At 41.7% G+C, this 16,802-nt stretch overlaps 1 protein-coding gene across 1 annotated transcript in view; it reads right to left on the bottom strand.

Moving 5' to 3' along the window:
• The window catches only part of PRR16 (proline rich 16), a 113,848-nt gene extending 97,342 nt beyond the window's left edge, over positions 1–16,506 (bottom strand). Inside the window, exon 1 of the mRNA XM_044446372.1 lies at positions 16,146–16,506. Coding sequence (XP_044302307.1) covers positions 16,146–16,337 — 192 coding nt within the window. The 5' untranslated portion in view covers positions 16,338–16,506. The remainder of the gene's footprint in view (positions 1–16,145) is intronic.
• Between the last annotated feature and the right edge of the window lie 296 nt (positions 16,507–16,802).

The following is a 16,802-nucleotide window of genomic DNA, read 5'->3' as shown; positions in this document are numbered from 1 at the left end:
CACTGACATTTTATCTCATTAGCAGACCTGAGGTATCCTGTTAAATGTTGAGAGTTTACAGATTGGATTAAAAGATCATGTCATGCACCATTTCCAAAATAAAATATTGTGTAAATTCATGTGAAATCCTCAAATCCTGCCACCAAGACAAATTAACCAATCATATTGGAAACTATTATTATTTTAGCACTGCTATTCATCTTCTTTGTTACCATTCTACACACCTACAAGCCTACTTTATGCTCTAACTGGAAGAGGGGAACGAAAAGGATGGGACTGGACTGTAGCCATGACCCAACACAGTTAAACGTCACAGAAATCAATAGACTTAAGCAGGAATATCAGTATGTTAAATAGCATCCAGTCAAATGGGGATCTGCAAAATTTGCTTCCCTTGCTAGAAAATGTAAAGGAAAATGCTCACTCAGGATTTAACCACAACAAAACTTAATTAGTTGGATCCAGATTTAGATCTTGGTGATAAACTAGTTATAAGTAACACGGATTTCAATATTTATTACATTTTTAAACCACCCGAAAGCTCTCTAAGGAAACTAAGGGCAATTAATCTAGTCTAGATCCAGCCCAAAATGTATTACCAGTTGATCATGATTTAATATTAACAAATTAGCATGTATGTAGCCATCACCTCTACGATATTATCTCAAAGACAACATGGAGAGTCAGTGTGGTGTAGTGGTTAAGAGCATGGGACTGGGACTCAGACTATCTGGGTCCTAGACCCCGCTAGGCCATGGAGCCAACTGGGTGACTTTGCACCAGTCACAGACTCTCAGCCCAACCTACCTTACAGGGTTGTTGTGAGAATAAGATGAAGGAGGAGATGTAAGCTGCCTTGAGCCCTTTGTAGGAAAAAGGCAGGATGTAAATCAATCAATCAATAAATCCCTAGGGAAACACAAATTCCTTTTCCTACATTTTGAACAAATGAGTATGCTTCCCCCATTTTAACTGAGAAAAACAAAAACTGTATCTGCTAATAAAGGCTTCCATTCATCCATTGATCTTGAGGGTATGACTGCTCTGCAATTATTTTATGATTGTAATCCTGTAGATTGATAGTTCAAAACATAGCTCTTCAATTAGTAAACCATTTAAACTTGGACTTGTCTACCTCACCAAGTATTAGGAGTTCTGTTCTTGTTTTGTATCTCTATGAACTGACATTACAAATTTAGGAAACAGTGGCCTGCTAAGTCAGGACTACACAGACTTGTCTTCTGCACTGAAGAGCCAATCAAAAGTACAGGTCTGGATAAGTTGCCACCAGCTGGGCCAAATCAGTTCAAGATATATGTCCCTTTTAATACAAGTAAGCAAGAAAGTGTCTTCTTCACACCTCCCAGATCTACTTCTCATGGCAGTGATGCACAAGATTCTCTGTCTCTCTCTGTGTATGTGTGTGTCTTGTTTCTGTTACAAGCGTCTCCATTGCCATAGTCTTCCAAGCTTTCCACACTCCCTTTTCTGAAAAGTCTTATAAGAGAAGTTGACTCACTGGGTCTTCTGAAATACAGGCATCCTAAAAAGACCACTAGACAAATAGTTCTCCTTTGATTTTTATTCATTATTATATTTATATCCCACTTTTTTCTTATGAACTCAAAGCAGCTTACACCATTGCCCTTTTACTGCTCTCAGTAGTATCTGCACAAGAGGCATCTGAGGTAGGTTGGGCTGAGGGTATGTGACTGGCCCAAAGTCTACCAGTTGGCTCCATGGCCAAGCAAGGACTAGAACCCAGGTCACTTGTGTCTCAGTCCCATCTTCCTAGCCACCACACCACACTGGTTTTTTCCTAAAACCTATTTCTTCTTTCCATCAAATTGAATGAAAATGGTCAAAATTATGGAAGATAGTAACAGTGAAAGTAACATCCAAAAAATGTCCATAGGATAACTTAGTCATATCGATCAAAGAGACTTCATTAGTATTTTAGCCCACATAGTATTTATCTGAAATGTTGTCCTGTAGAAGATAAAGAAGACTTGTTCACTTTGTCTCCAAAGGGCAAGGCTAGATCCAATAGATAGACATTTCAGGGAAGCAGATTTCAATTTAAAATTAGCAGACACTTTCCTAACAGTGAGATATGTTCAGTTTGTCCCAAAACATGGTGTGATATCCTTCCTGGGAGGTATTTAAACAGAACCTGGATGCCTATGGGTCATGCTACAGCTACACCCTGCAATGCAGAACTTGCATTGAGTCAGCCATTGAATTAGATGATCTCCAAGGAACATTCCAACTCTATGGCTTTATTTCTTAATTTGTGAGTGTGGGAGGGTGATTTAAAAAAACATTCTACGAATATTTCAGATGTGCAAATGTCAAAACTGAAAAGGTGACTTAATAGATATACAGGAAGAACACAAGTGAGAAATGTTCTCAAAATAAGCACATTATATAGCTATATATACGTATAGATATCCAACATAGATTGGAACAAAATTCCTTCAAAGGCAATTCCACAGAGCAACCTGCAAACATAAACTTTTATGGTTTTTCCATTGCTTCTGAAGAATGAGCTTTGTTCTGAAATGTTTTGGGCATCACCTTAATGCATCAAAAGCAGTTCTGTCGTGCTTATTTTTGCATTCAGTGCCCCTCTTTCTTTGGTTCTCAATAGTTATACATACTGTTTATACATACTATTTAGCCCTTGATGATTACCATTTGTGCATATACATAGAAAAATGATACTGCTCTTCCTTTCTGGTCTGAAGAATACGAGTGGTAGCAGTAAGTGTCTGGCCAATGTATTGTCCATGCCCGCATTTAGAAAACATTCAACCACAGCTTTCTCTGCTGCATACTTAAACATTATCAGCCATCACATGATTCAAAGCAATAGTTGTGCTGTTCAGTATCCAGAGACCTCCATCAGATTCTCTCTCTCTCCCAGGGTTTCCCTCTTAAACAGAACTCCCATAAGCTCCAACCTATAGATACACTCAAACCTATGCTTGCTATTTGTGGTCTTTCATGGCTGGCAGTTGCCAGACGGCACAAATGCAACACATTTCAGCTCAGAAGGATAGCTTGCTACAGCAGGATTACTTTGTTTGAAAATCAGAATTTATATATGCTCTAATTAGCTCACAGTTGTGCAATATACTATACTTTGAGGTACACTGGAGTTGCACAAAAGGATTGACTGCAGCTGACACAAATGTTTAGAAAACAAAATAGCTAACACGAATGTGACAGGATGCACCATTCTGTCAGGTTACATGATGCTCATGAACTGCTCCGAACATATATGCTGGTCCTTTTTTCCCCACAGAGCATTATGCATTATGCTAGAATTAAAAGCCCTTGCAGATTGGTGCATGGTACAAGCAAAATGATTTCACTCAGCTTCACTTTAGCAACAAATGTGTTCACAATCACCATAAAAGATGCATGAAAAGGTCAAAGGCAGCCCATGATCTCACTGCTATGTTAATCTTGCTGCACATCTGGAGGAATTTTTTATTTCACTTTTAACATGCGTCCATATATAGTGAAATTCGACCTGGAGGTCAAGGAAATGATATAACAGATGTCAGATTCAGCTAAATGCAGGAAGTATTTGCTTCTCAGGTGCTATAGCACGAGGGCATCTGTCAAAAATATTCTTAGCAGAAGAAGAGGAAGAGAGGGATTCAGAGCAGATGGGTAATTTTAATACTGCCAATCTTAAGAATGAGAGGTGCTTCAGAGAGCACAGAGATCAGACTAAGGTCACAAAGATTCAGAACTCAACATGAAACTACACATGTATCTGGTGGACTTAAGAGCATAGAAAATGAGCTTGCTTTGACTGCACACAAACACAGTCATTAGCAACATTCTTACAAGCATGTAGAATTCACTACTGGGCATCAAACAGCGTGGCTAATGGCAAGGACACGCTTCGTGGAAGTATAACCAAATCAGCATCGGGTCCACTTGCAAAACATGGTCTGTGAAAAACATGTCAAATATACTTGGTGTTTGTGCATCTTGAAAAATCAGTGTAGTTGAATTGATGCACTGGTGACAAAGATCTAGTGTTACACCTTAAAAGGCATAAAACAACTGCATAATGAATCTGCAGAGCAGAAGCTGTGAGACCACATGCCTTCTGAATTGATTATTTATTCATTTCCAGAGCATCTTTGCACCTAAGATCCCAAGGTGGCTGGCAATGTGACTAAAACAACATAATATAAATTGTAGCTGGTAACTAAATGAAAATAACATGTTAAGGAGCAATTTTTAAAACAGCAGTAAAATTCACAATAAAGCCAATGATCTGGAACTTTCTGTCTAAATAAAACAAATCTAAAAGCAGCAGTGATTAGCCAGGCATATCTCTCTAATGAGGCAATTCCAAATATCAGGCTCCACGGCAGTTGTTCAGGCCTTCTCCTACATATTCAGTTGCTCTTCAGGTATGCGTCTGGTGCCTAGCAAAAGCCATGCTGGGTCAGACCAGTGGTCCATCCAGTTCAACACTGCCTTCACATGGTGGCAAACCAGGTGTCCACGGCTGCACATCAGCAGGAAGGTACAAAAACGGAGCAAACCACCTGCCCAAGCTCCTGATAACTGGTGTGTGTAGGCATAACAGCACTATTGACATGAGTAACACATAGCCCACAAGGCTAGTAGTCAGTGATATCCTCCATGTATTTATCCAATCCCCTTTCAAAGCCCTCCACATGGGGGGCAATTTGGGTTATCATGATAATGTGCTATTGTTATTATGCTGCTGTTATTTTTAAATTGTGAACCATCTCAAGAGCCATTAGGCTAAGGCAAGGCATAGAGATGGTTTTAAATAAATAAATAAATAAATAATGCCCTTTTACTGGGGCAGTGACCAGAACTATATGCAATATACTGAGTACCATTGCATCAAAGATTTGTGAAAAAGGAGTATGATCTTGGCAGATGTGTTTTCAATTCCTTTCCTAATCATGCCCACCATGGAGTTTGCCTTTTTTCACCACAGCCGTGCACTGAGCCAAACTTTTCACTCAGCTATCCACCACAACTTCAAGATCCATTTCTGGATCTGTCCCTGCTAGCTCAGATCCCATCCCCCTACACTGAAGTTGGGATTTCAAACATGTGTTATTTTGGGACAGGTAAAAGGAAACATTTCTTCACAGAGAATCTACTTGCACTGTGGTATTCTACACATCATGGGGAATGGTGATGGCCACTGATCTGGATGGCTTTAAAAAGGGAATTGAGAGATTCGTGAGGCTATCAGTGGCTACTGGCCTTGTTTACCAGAGGTGGCCTGCCTGCATGCACCAGTTGCTGAGGAGCTGGGCAGGAGAAGGTCTTGCAGCCACCCCACTTGGGGGATCCTGTGGGCAGCTGATTTGCCACCCTGTGTCCAGAGCACTGGACCAGAAGGACCTTTGGTCTGGCCCAGCATTGTTTTTCTTATGTTCTTATTTTACACTTGCTTCCTATAAACTGCATTTGCTACTTTGAAGCCCATTCTCCCAGCATGGAAAATTGTTTGGAGTTCTTTACAATCCCCATTGGCTTTAAACTCCCTTAATAGTTTGCTATTGCCAGCAAAATTGGACACCGCACTGTTTACTCCTAATTCAAGATCATTTATGAATAAGTTGAAAACCATTGGTCCTAACTGACAAAATTGCAGGAACCCACTGGTTACATCCTTCTATTGGGAAAAATTACCCAAATGGAATGGTCCCAAGCCATTTTAGGGCTTTAGAGGTAAAAGTCAGGTGTAGAAGTAAACTGATAGGAAATAGTGAAGCTGCTGAGTGGTACATAATTCAAAGAAAGAGGTTCATTCATAGCCATCATAGTCATTTTCAGATCAAATCAGAGTTTTGCTCTGTGTACCAGGGCAATCCCATATAAAACTTATGATATTCATGGTGAAAAGACTAAAGTCTAAATTTGATTTCTACAAGAAGGGATACCATTCACTTACAATGTGCAATGTGCAAAACAAAACAAACTATTCTGACCACAGGTGCTTCTGTGGATCCAGAAATATTCTCAATCTGCAATCCTGATGTTCATGCAAAAGTACAAGCCCATCTAGAAACTGCTGAATATCCATTTGATGACCAGCAAATGTCTGACCCAATCTATTCTCATCTGGATTAAGCATGAACTGGATACCATAACATCCTGTCCTTAGTCTTTGTTTTACAAAATTTGGAATGCCTGTTGCAAAGTCAGGATCACCTGCTGTAAGACTGGTACCTAGTACTTCCAAGATGAGTGGCATGGCTTTCTGTACAGGTAAGCGGCATACAGTCTTCAGGCTGTTTCCGGCTTGCCAAACTTTACTTTTACATATCGCACAGATTCATACTCTGTTACTAAAGGGTGTTGTACTTGGTAGGTAAACAAATGTGAACACTGAAAGAACTTTGGAAAGGCTACAGAAATCAAAGCTGTAAGAAACGAATATTTCTTATTTCTGATTCTTTCTTTCTTTCTCCCACAGCAAACAACAGATTCAAATGAGATATCATAAACAAATGCACAGCTGCAAAGGTAAAGCAGAGACAATGATGGGCCCAAACTATGAATATATCAAGTAAGTTTTAAAAAACATTGCTAGTGAGGTAGCATATATGGTTCAATATACATAGATAGTTTCCAGTCAATCATACCTATAAGTATGTGGGAAACTTGTTTAGAAAGCTTCATTCAACTTGTTCTTCATATTTCACATTGTGTGGGCTTCCCCATGTACCCTAGATTCAGATCAGATTGGTTCAAAACGTGCCAAGTTATTCTTCCCACACAATTCTAAAACTAGCTCAACTAATTCTTAATCTGTCTAGACTGCCATGCCCCCAAAGTGTATCCCACAGCCATAAACACTCTAGTCCTCTCCCTGCCTTTCTGCTCCCTTCTGCCTGTCTATATGGCTGCTGCCTCTAGTGGTGGAAACAGCATGTCACACCCCTGTTCTCACCATCTGCTACATGCTACAACAGATATAAAATAGACTTGGGAAGCATAATTTTCCATGGGGCTATTACAGATATTAGCAATCAAGAAAACTTTTATTTCCAAGGTATATTTTTGCTTGAGGTACCACATAGCAGCAGCTATATTCCAGAAGCAAGAGAGAAAGAAGGCATTGTGATGTCTCCTTGCACTTGCTTCAAAGAGGATGGTGGCGGCCAGGGAAATAGGAGGGAAAGAAGGAATGGCATTTGGAAAAGGCATGGAATTCTTCTGTAGCTTAGATTTAAATCCTTAATCTTTAGCAGCAGTAATGCTCCCTGCCTCTGAGGTGCCTATTTTTGAACCAGGAAATATAAGACCCAGTGACATTTCTAGAAGTCAGACATCTATTCCTACCAAATACCAGTAATGGTGCTTTCTGTTCAGCCCCAACAATTACTACAGGGGGACAGTGTGATCACATTTCATCCCAAAACATCTTTAGCTTCCTTTTCTCCAAGCCTACTGTCCTCAGAAGTGGATCACCAACTGGTGACCCCTGGTAAGATATCAGTGGTGAGAAAGAATAAACCCCACTTCTTCTAATTGATCTCACATGCCAGAGAAGCAGTATACCCTGAAAACCTATTTCACTGTGTTCTGCCAATTATTTTCATTTCTTTAATAGACCCAACATTATGGTCTACATAATCTTCCTTTGTTTAGTCCATGTGCGTACACATGTGACAACAAATGCTCCCATACCTGAACATGTTCTGCACTTTATTCAAGAGCCTGAATATATTTTCTCTTTCTGGACTTCATCTGATGGATAAATTCCCTGCTTAAATCAGTATTGAAATAGAATAGTCAAAAGAAAACTATTCATTAAATCAATCAAAACGTAAGAATTTGGAGGCAGAAATGGAAAATTCATTGATGCACAGAAACCACAAATTTAATGGCAGGCACTCAACTGAACAAATTGCTAGTGTGAGCAACACTTGCATGACGCCAAAATAATTATTCATGCTGCCTATTATTTTCCTTGCATACCATACAATATAGATATTCTCCATTTTGGATTGATTTCTGCATATTATTGGCAACAGCAACTATGTCTGCTCCTTTTTGATAAAATGCTAAAGCACAGTAATTTGCTTATTAAAAGTTATGGAAATTTTTCACAAATAACTTCCACAAATTTGTTCTGGCTGATGAGGTTTTATATCCACAAAAGTATTTGCCATGTGATATAATTCAAGAAAATTCTCTAGTGCAATCATCTGAAAAACTAAAACAAACATGACATTATCAGCAAATTCTGGGTGGAAGAAAGCCTGGAAAATGACAATGTTAGAATTGCTAGATAGTTTGAACTATGATAATACTTCTCACTTTATTTTGTTTAATTCATTAGTCCATTGATTGATTCACTCCTTCCTGATCACTAACTTACATTTCTGAAGTATTTAAAACGTAATCCATATTGAGTTTGGACAAATAACAAAAATGTTCATTTGCAGATGATTCATCAAAACCACCATAACCCAAGAAACATGAAAGTAAGCAAGCAGAGTATGCATTTTAATCATATACCAGGATCCCCAACCTTTTAAAATCACAGGGTGCCTTTGGGAATTTGAGAAACTGTTGCAGGTATGGCCAAAAAATGATGCCTGTGGAAAATGTGACTAGTCACGTAATGACTGCCCAGTGGGAATGTCTAGTCCAAAATGAGATGCAGAAGGGTGTAGGGAGAGAAATCGTGAGGCTAGAGAAGGGAGTAGACATCAACAGTGAGGTAAATGGTGAAAAGAGAAATAGAAAAGCTAGAGACAAGAAGGGATGGGCAAACAGCAAGGTTAGAATCTGGGGTGGAGAGAAGCAATGAGGTAAAGAGCTGAGGGTAAGAAATAGCAAGATGAAGCAGAAGAGAAAGTGCAAAGACTAGGAGGAGGGAAGACGGAGCGGTAAAGTGGTAGGAGAGAACCATCTCTTCCCACTAGAGATAGGAGAATCAGCAAAGCTGGACCTCATTGAGAATTGCTGAATGCAATCCTGAAATTCACTCTGCCTTATTCCCATTCTGAAACAGAACCTTTTGTTGCTTGAATAGGAATAGCACACTTTTAGGGACACACTTTTAAAAAGTGCACATTCAAATGCACATTTTTTTCTCTTGAATGTGGCATGAGAATGCTTATGTATTGTTTTTCATCACAAACGCTTTTCTAACAAATGCATTTTGCCCCAGTAATTGCAAGTTTGACAGTATGCAAGGTTTGCCAAAATTAATGCATTTGCATATGAGGATGGCAACAGGGCAAGTTCTCAAACAAAATGTTCTGTCAGCACTAAGGTCAGGTTTGGTCTCCATTGTCCTGAATGTAATTGTGTGGGGCTGCTGTTCTATGACTTAGATTTAGAGAATCCTCAAAGCCTTCTCAGTGCAAAGAACTGATTTAAGAAGGATCTTTTGCGGTAACATTTGAAAAACCACTGGTTTCAACCATTCAGACAGTATGCAAGAATTCAGATAGTCCAACAGAACAAAACACTGACATCACTGGAAACTCAGCCAACAGAACCTTTTGATGGTTGAGCGTTTCAAGTTAGAAGTCCTTTGAACTAAAAGTATACAACATCTCATATGTAATTCCTCCAGACTTCCTGCAGACGAGGCGTGCATAAACCGCCTTTGTCTTTATACTGGCACAAATCTTTTTAAGGATTGTTATGCATGACAGAGGGGGATCCATGAGCACAGGACTTGTTCATGTACCCCACCATGTGGAAACACTGGTTTTGGTCATCAACACCAGTAGGATTACATTTTTGGAGCTGCAAAGTAACAGCTGCAAACTACATGAATTACATATAAAAGTGACTTTATAAGTCAATCAAAACTTTCAAGAAATCCCAAATTCCCAACAGCCACAACTGTATAATCCAACAACAAAAATAGATTTCTTTTTTCTTTTTTTTTTTCCTTTTGCCATCTCTTTAGCTCATGGTTGGAAACATACACAGTTCAGGTTTAATATCGTAATGTGCTTAGCGTGTTTGATGTGCAGGGCATTTACAGAGTAATAACAGGCTCTTACTCCATAGAGATTACAATTTCCAGAAGGCAACAACCAGATTTATAACTAGAACCAGCATTTAAGACCAATTCTGGCCCACTTCCATTGGCTGTCTATATGTTTCAGAGTTCAATTCAAGATGGTGGTTCTAACCTAAAAAGCCTTTCATGGTTTGGAACTGCAGTACCTGACAAAGCTTATCTGCTGACTTGAATCCATCCAAATACTATGCTCAACATGGCAGGCCTTTCACCGAGTGCTACCTCTGAGGAAAGCAACAAAGGAGAAGGTCTTCTTACCCCCACACCTCAATTTTGGAACAAATGCACCACTACAGCCAGCCTGGTACTAATTTTGTTGACCTTTGGGTGCCAGATTAAGACTGTCCTTTTCTCTGAGGTATTCAGTGGCTTCTCATGAAAAATGGGCCATTTTATGCTGTTTAGCTGTATTGATAAATTGTTTTTAGATACTCAAAAGTACTGATTCTGTTTTAAAATCTGAATATTTACATTTGTACACTGTTTATATTATGGCTCATACTTTTATGAATTGCTGTAAACCACCTACAAGCCTTCAGCTAACAGGCAGTACTGAAATGAAATAAACAAAATGTTAAATTCAGCATGTAGAATCACAATGCCTAGCTTTCCCCTAGATTTTAATTTTCTATGTGCAGGCAATTTACTTAATATCATTAGGGGAGATATTCAACAAGGTGAGGCCTCACTCTCAGGCTAAAAACACATTCCAGACAGATTTGCTACTTCTGGTAGAAATAAGCTCACATCATATAAGTTCAAGAATTCACATTAAATTCACGCACCAATAATAGTTCTGCAAGCTTTGTGAATCAGGTTTGATTATTTGTGCCAATCATGATTTTGCGCAAATTGCTTTCGGTTCTGTATGAGAATTACCATCATAATAAAATTAGGGGATTTAAAGAATGTCAAATTACTTCTTCGCCATGTGACAAAGCAACTGAGAATTCCAACAATGAAACCAGACTTCCTGAACACATTCAAAGGTAGGTAGTATTTCATTGTTTCCAGAATCATTCAGCAGAGCTATACGTATGTTTCCACTTTACAAGAATAACTAATACATTCTTTAGTAAGGAACGTGTAAGAAAGGAACTAATTTTGAATGAACATTTTAACATATGTGCAATTGTATTGTATCTCAGCCTGAAAGCAACAGGAGGCATATGTCATGACCTAATTTGTTAAAAAGTAAAAGAAAAAAGTGGAAGAAGGGAGCTAAAAATTCTCCTCTGAGGTTGCAGCTGACCGTCTTCCTTAAATGAAATGCCATTAGGCTAGAACCCAGAAGACCTGAAAGTACCTCAGTGAAACATACTTCACAGTAAATATGGTTAGGTGTTAGCCTCCATAAAATCTGTAAAACAAAAACACTATGCTCTGAACATATATCAGTGTTTAAATGGTAGAAATGGTGCCACCATTCTAGACCATGCAGAAGTTCCATCCCTGAAGAGAGAGGGGAACAAGGCAGGCTTGAGCTGCTTCAGACTCTTCTCATGGCAATTTTGTTCTCCCTGTTAAAAAGCAGAGCATCTGATGTTGCAACAGGACCAGTGTTAAGCCTGGTACCATTGCTTAACTCACGCCCAGCTCATGCTAGCAACCAAGCTTACAAATTTGCCTTAGTTCCCTGAACTTGGCTGCTGATTTCAAATCAATTTCTGAACAAATCCACCCACATCTTTATTGGAATTTCAATGATGCTTGGATCTCTGGGCCAAGTTTCCATCTTACTGACTCCTACTTTCCTCAAGAATGTTCTTCCTACCATTTTGAAGGCCTCCAGCATCTTCTTCCTTCAGCCACCAAAATGGGAACCCCTACCCTTTCGATTCTCTATGTCCTATTACTGTTCACAGCTCACAGCTCCAGGTTACCCTAATTTGTGCACACAGTCCCTTCCATCTCTAAGGTCAACAGAAGGGCTTTTGCCCAAGTAAACATTTATTGATGATTGCCTGTTATGAATGTTCTATTCCAGATAGCTTTTTCCTTTCTGAAGAAAAAGCATTTGATACAAAAGAAGTTCATCCAATAGTTAGCAGACATTTTGCTATGGCCTTTGACACTTTGAAGAATAGTGGCTGTATGCTGTCCACCCTTTAAACCAAGGAAAAGTCAATTTAAAGAAGACCTGTTTGCTCATTCAAATAAATCATACTCTTCTCATATTGCTACTGCACATTTTTTAGCATCAACAGCATGTTGGATACTGAATGAGAGTCACAACTTAGATTTTCATCATGATGGGGGACAGCAACAAAAGCCAGTGATATAAAACAGCAGTAGATAGGGCCAAGCCTGGTATGTTGGCTCCACACTTAATCCTGCTTAGACTGGACCCACTGAAATATACACTGATCGTCACACCAAATCTATTGTGGGGATTTCTGCATTTGATTGTGGAGGTAGGCACAGTGGAGGAGCAGTGGGAAAAAAATCAACAGGAAAGTAAAGAAAGGGGAAATATTCCCCAAATTAACATTGCTGGTCAAGAATTCAGATGATTTTTTAAAAAAATGTTCCTAGATTTAACATTTGCAGAAATTTTGCATCCCAGAAATCAATCTGTGGCAGTACAGACCAAGTAGCAATCTATGAACACCTTCTCTTAAACACTCTAGTCATAACTCTAAATGTAAATATTCCATGATCAAACATTGTCCAACACTTCCAATTTTGGTGGAAGGACATAAAAGGCCCGTGGGAGTATATGTCTTTTCCAAACCTTTCTGGGAGCTTTGAGCCCTGCATGTATCTAATATTTATACAGAGCACATAAACAGTTCTTACATTTGCAGTGCTTTCTCAGTCAAAAAAGGGAAGCACTCTCTCTTTTTGAGAAAGCAACCCAGTGCCTTCAAATATCATCTATTTTAAGTAAATAATGATTAAAAACGAACACAAGAGCAAAGCGTTTTCAGAAAGACTGGAGGCAGTGTTTCTTTCCCAAGCCAGCTTTGGTGACATGGACTGAAGGCACAGCATGCTTATGGAAATTAAGCAGTCTGTGTGTGTTACCTGGATGAGAGACCATCTGGGCACCCTATGTGCACCACTTAAATCTCTTGCAGGAAAAAAGAATATAAATAACGTGTGACATATCAATACACAATCTGGTAAAGTCCACAAATCTGTCACTGGCTTGACTAACAAGACAGTGAACAAACATATGCAACAAGGGTCATTTCATGAACCAGGCCATGCATGAAGGCTTACTCACCAATATAAAGACTAATGAACAGTGCTTTCTATCTTTTCACAGTAACCAGTACTGTAAAAGTGTCTATTTTAGGTGCCTGCCGTTGTAATTAGAAGATGTATCTTTTCTAGAGAGACTTTTATACTATGGGTTTGCTTCTTCCATAAAAACCATCATACCTTCAGGCTGACACAACGAAAGTCATATTTGTTCTCCCCCCCCCCCACCCCAGTGATACATCCCACGGCAACAGGTCTACTTACCAAAAACCAAATCACCTAAATAAAAACCATGTGACTCCTATGTAATGAAATCCAGCTTGGAAACCTATCAGAAACTATACAGAACATGAATCATATTTCTTTGAATAGAAGTCAAGGGATTACTTTTTCTCTTGGTCAGTAGAAGTGATTGCCCATTTGAAATTTAAGGAAATATGCTGTTATTCTAAGTGATCACATGAAACTATCAAACACCCATAAACACTAAAAGAGAGGTAAATGTGTCCCGAGATAACAAATCAACCTGCAAGAGGAAAAAACCGGCAACATGTATTGGCAAGAAAAGATATTGAGATATAAGATAGTTATTCTGAACCTTTTATAGAACTTTCTTCAGGAAATGAAAAACTGCTTGCAAAGCCTCTTAGGAAAACAAAAGAAAACCCTGCTAAACCTCTATGAAATTAGGAAATGGAGCATGAGAACAGTATAATGTAATGTAAGGGATTACAAAGAATGCACACATGCTATGGACCTGAATTCAGTGCATAATCCAGCCATCTGTTCAGCAATTGTGCCACACACATAACACAAGCATGCACACTAATACAGATCTGAGGAAGCTCTGAAAAGGACATACAAGTTGCATTATTCGAATGTTTTGCTATTTCAGAACATCACAGTAATGGCATGCTGTCTGCAAATAATGCTATAGGAGTTGACACTTGCCACTGGCTAAGGTTATCCTATATTGGTTTGTGAGATACATGGGACAAATACATATTGTGTATAATATTTATTCTGTGATTCTATCTTGAAAAGGTTTCTTGCAATTCTATTTCTAAAATGTTAGATACATTTGCATGTGTTCCATTCCCTAATCCCAACTCCTTTACCAGCTTACTAAGGGAGTCCCACTGAGGTTACAATCCTATAACCACTTACTTGGGAGTAAGCCTCACTGAACATAACTGGACCTAGTTCTACACTGACAGATATAGGATTGCGCTGTGCAGTGAATGGGACTCACTTCTTCCTAAGTTGCATCAACAATTGATTCTCCTCATTCAGACCTATTCAATTTACATACCAGCTCCAGAATGTTGAACATTAAAGTTGAGTAATACCTTATGCTCCACTAAAGATACTGTTCTAATATGGATTTGGGGTTTTAATTGTTTATTTTTTTATGGTCTACATAGCTCTCTTCTTTGCATTAAGGTTGCAAGTCAAACAGTGTGAGCTGGAGCTAATGGCTACACTGTTTCTCATGGAGTTCCCAAACAGCCATTTGTGTATGTACAAATTGGTGTGAAAAAGAAAAAAAGCACCCTACTGGATCTTGACAGCTGTCAATAGAAACAAGAACTGTTTCAGCAGAGTTTTTTCCACTTCCACTGCAGGAAAAACACTCTGCGAACTGTAACAACCTGTAACCAACATAGCAAAACTAGAGGTTCAACTCTACTAAGTCAAATTATAAAAGGAAAGCTCGACAAACTCCATCAAGATTATCCTCAACCATTCCACATAATGAAGTCTGGGCAACTGACACTCACTGACAGCAGGTGTGCGTTTGTTTAGATTGTGGTGTTGATCAAGTCCTGAGGCTGAGGGGAAACTATGACTCGTGCCCAGATCCTTGCCTGCACGCTCGTTTCGTTGGCTCAGGATCCAGAGAGCGGGAGTTGCGAAGAAAGCACCCCTCCGAAGGAGCAGAGCCCACCTCGAACTAGGCTGCCCGCCTCTTCTCGCCCACCCCTCTCTGCGCGGCAGATCCGCTTTTGCTCAACAGAGGAACTTTAATGAGTTTGACAGGCTCAAAGCTGCGACCTCCCCCCAACCTCCTAAAAATAACATCCGCAGCCGAAAGAACAGAAATAACCACCCGGAGAAGAAAGGGGGGGGGGCACTAAGGCGTTAAGAGACGTCGCTGCTGTCAGAGAAGGAAGCGGCTCCTTAGTTAGCGAATGCGGTGACTAAACGCTAAATCTGGATCCCAAGACTTGGAAGGGGAGGGGAGAGAAATGCCCACACAGCCCTTCACACGAAGGGATGGAGACGCGCAGCTCCTCCTCTTCCCTCCACCCACCTCCTTACACACCAAACTCAGGAGTGCGTGGAAACGGGGAGCGCTGGCCCAGGCACGCAAGCCACCCCCCTCCCCGCTCAAGACACCCCTAGCCGAGCCCGGGGAAGTACGGGTGCGGGGGGAGAGCCTCTTTTCTCTTAGTCATGCCAAAGCAAACCAAAGCCTGCGCCGCCGCCGCCGCGTCTCATTCACATCCTCCCCGGAAGGTTGGAACCAAGAGGCGTTTGGAAAGCGAGCGAGCCCGTTCAGAGGCAGCGGCTGCCCGGGATTTTCCAGCCCGGCTCCCCAAGGGGGAGTGAGGGAGACACTAGTTGATTTCTCCAGGCCGAGCAAGACTCGGAAGTGTAACAAGTCCGGCGCAGCCCAGTCCGCTCCGGTTCCTCCTGCTGCCGCCGCCGCCGCTTTTCGACAGTTGCCCAAGTTGGGCCAGCCATCCTGCCCGGGGAGCGCGGCGCAGCGGGCTCTCCCCACCTCCGCGCGTCCGCTGCCTTCCCTCCCGCAGACACACGCCCCTCCCCAGGCGAGGGTCCGTTCTGTGCTCCCTCTCACCTCCTTCAGTTCCTTGGCCACGTCCTTCAGGTCCCCCAGGACTAATTCCAAGTCGTCCACGATTATCTTGATCTGCTCCTTCACCTTGGCTTTGGAGGCTCCAGCGGCCGGCGCCGGCGGCCCTTCGGCTGGAGAGGACACGGACGAGGAGGTGGCGGAGGAGGAGGTGGTCCCCTTAGACTTGGCGGACATTCTTTGGGGGTGCGCCGAGTGGGGGGACGGACGGCAGCAGGCAGGTCAGGAGAGCTGAGTGGCCGGCGAAGGACGGCGACTGCGCCCGAGCCCGTCCCTCTTTGCCCCCGCGGAGCGGATGCTGCGGCCGCTGCCCCTGTCCCGGCTGCACATCTTGGGCGCGGGGCCCCGCGGCGCTGCGCTGCCGGCGCGCTCCGGCGCTGCCATCAACTCCCCGGCAACTGCACTGAGCGAGAAAGCCCGGGCTGCGGGCAGACGGGCGGGCGCTGCGCCTGCGCCTGCCTGCCTGCCGCCTGCCGCCTGCCTGCCTGCCCTCCCTCTCAGCGACACGGAGACACAGCCACGCAGGACAGCTCCGCGGGGCTCGCCGAGGAGGCGGGCAAGCCGCCCACGGAGCGCGCGGCGGCCGGCCAGCGAGCCAGCCAGCGCCACGCGTGCCTCGCTCGTCTCGACGCCCTCGCTGCG

The sequence above is a fragment of the Varanus komodoensis genome, unplaced genomic scaffold, assembly GCF_004798865.1.
Source record: "Varanus komodoensis strain SLA01 unplaced genomic scaffold, ASM479886v1 scaffold5, whole genome shotgun sequence".
Lineage (NCBI taxonomy): Eukaryota > Metazoa > Chordata > Lepidosauria > Squamata > Varanidae > Varanus > Varanus komodoensis.
Note: the sequence above shows the minus strand (reverse complement) of the source record. Positions and strands in the feature narration are given on the sequence as shown.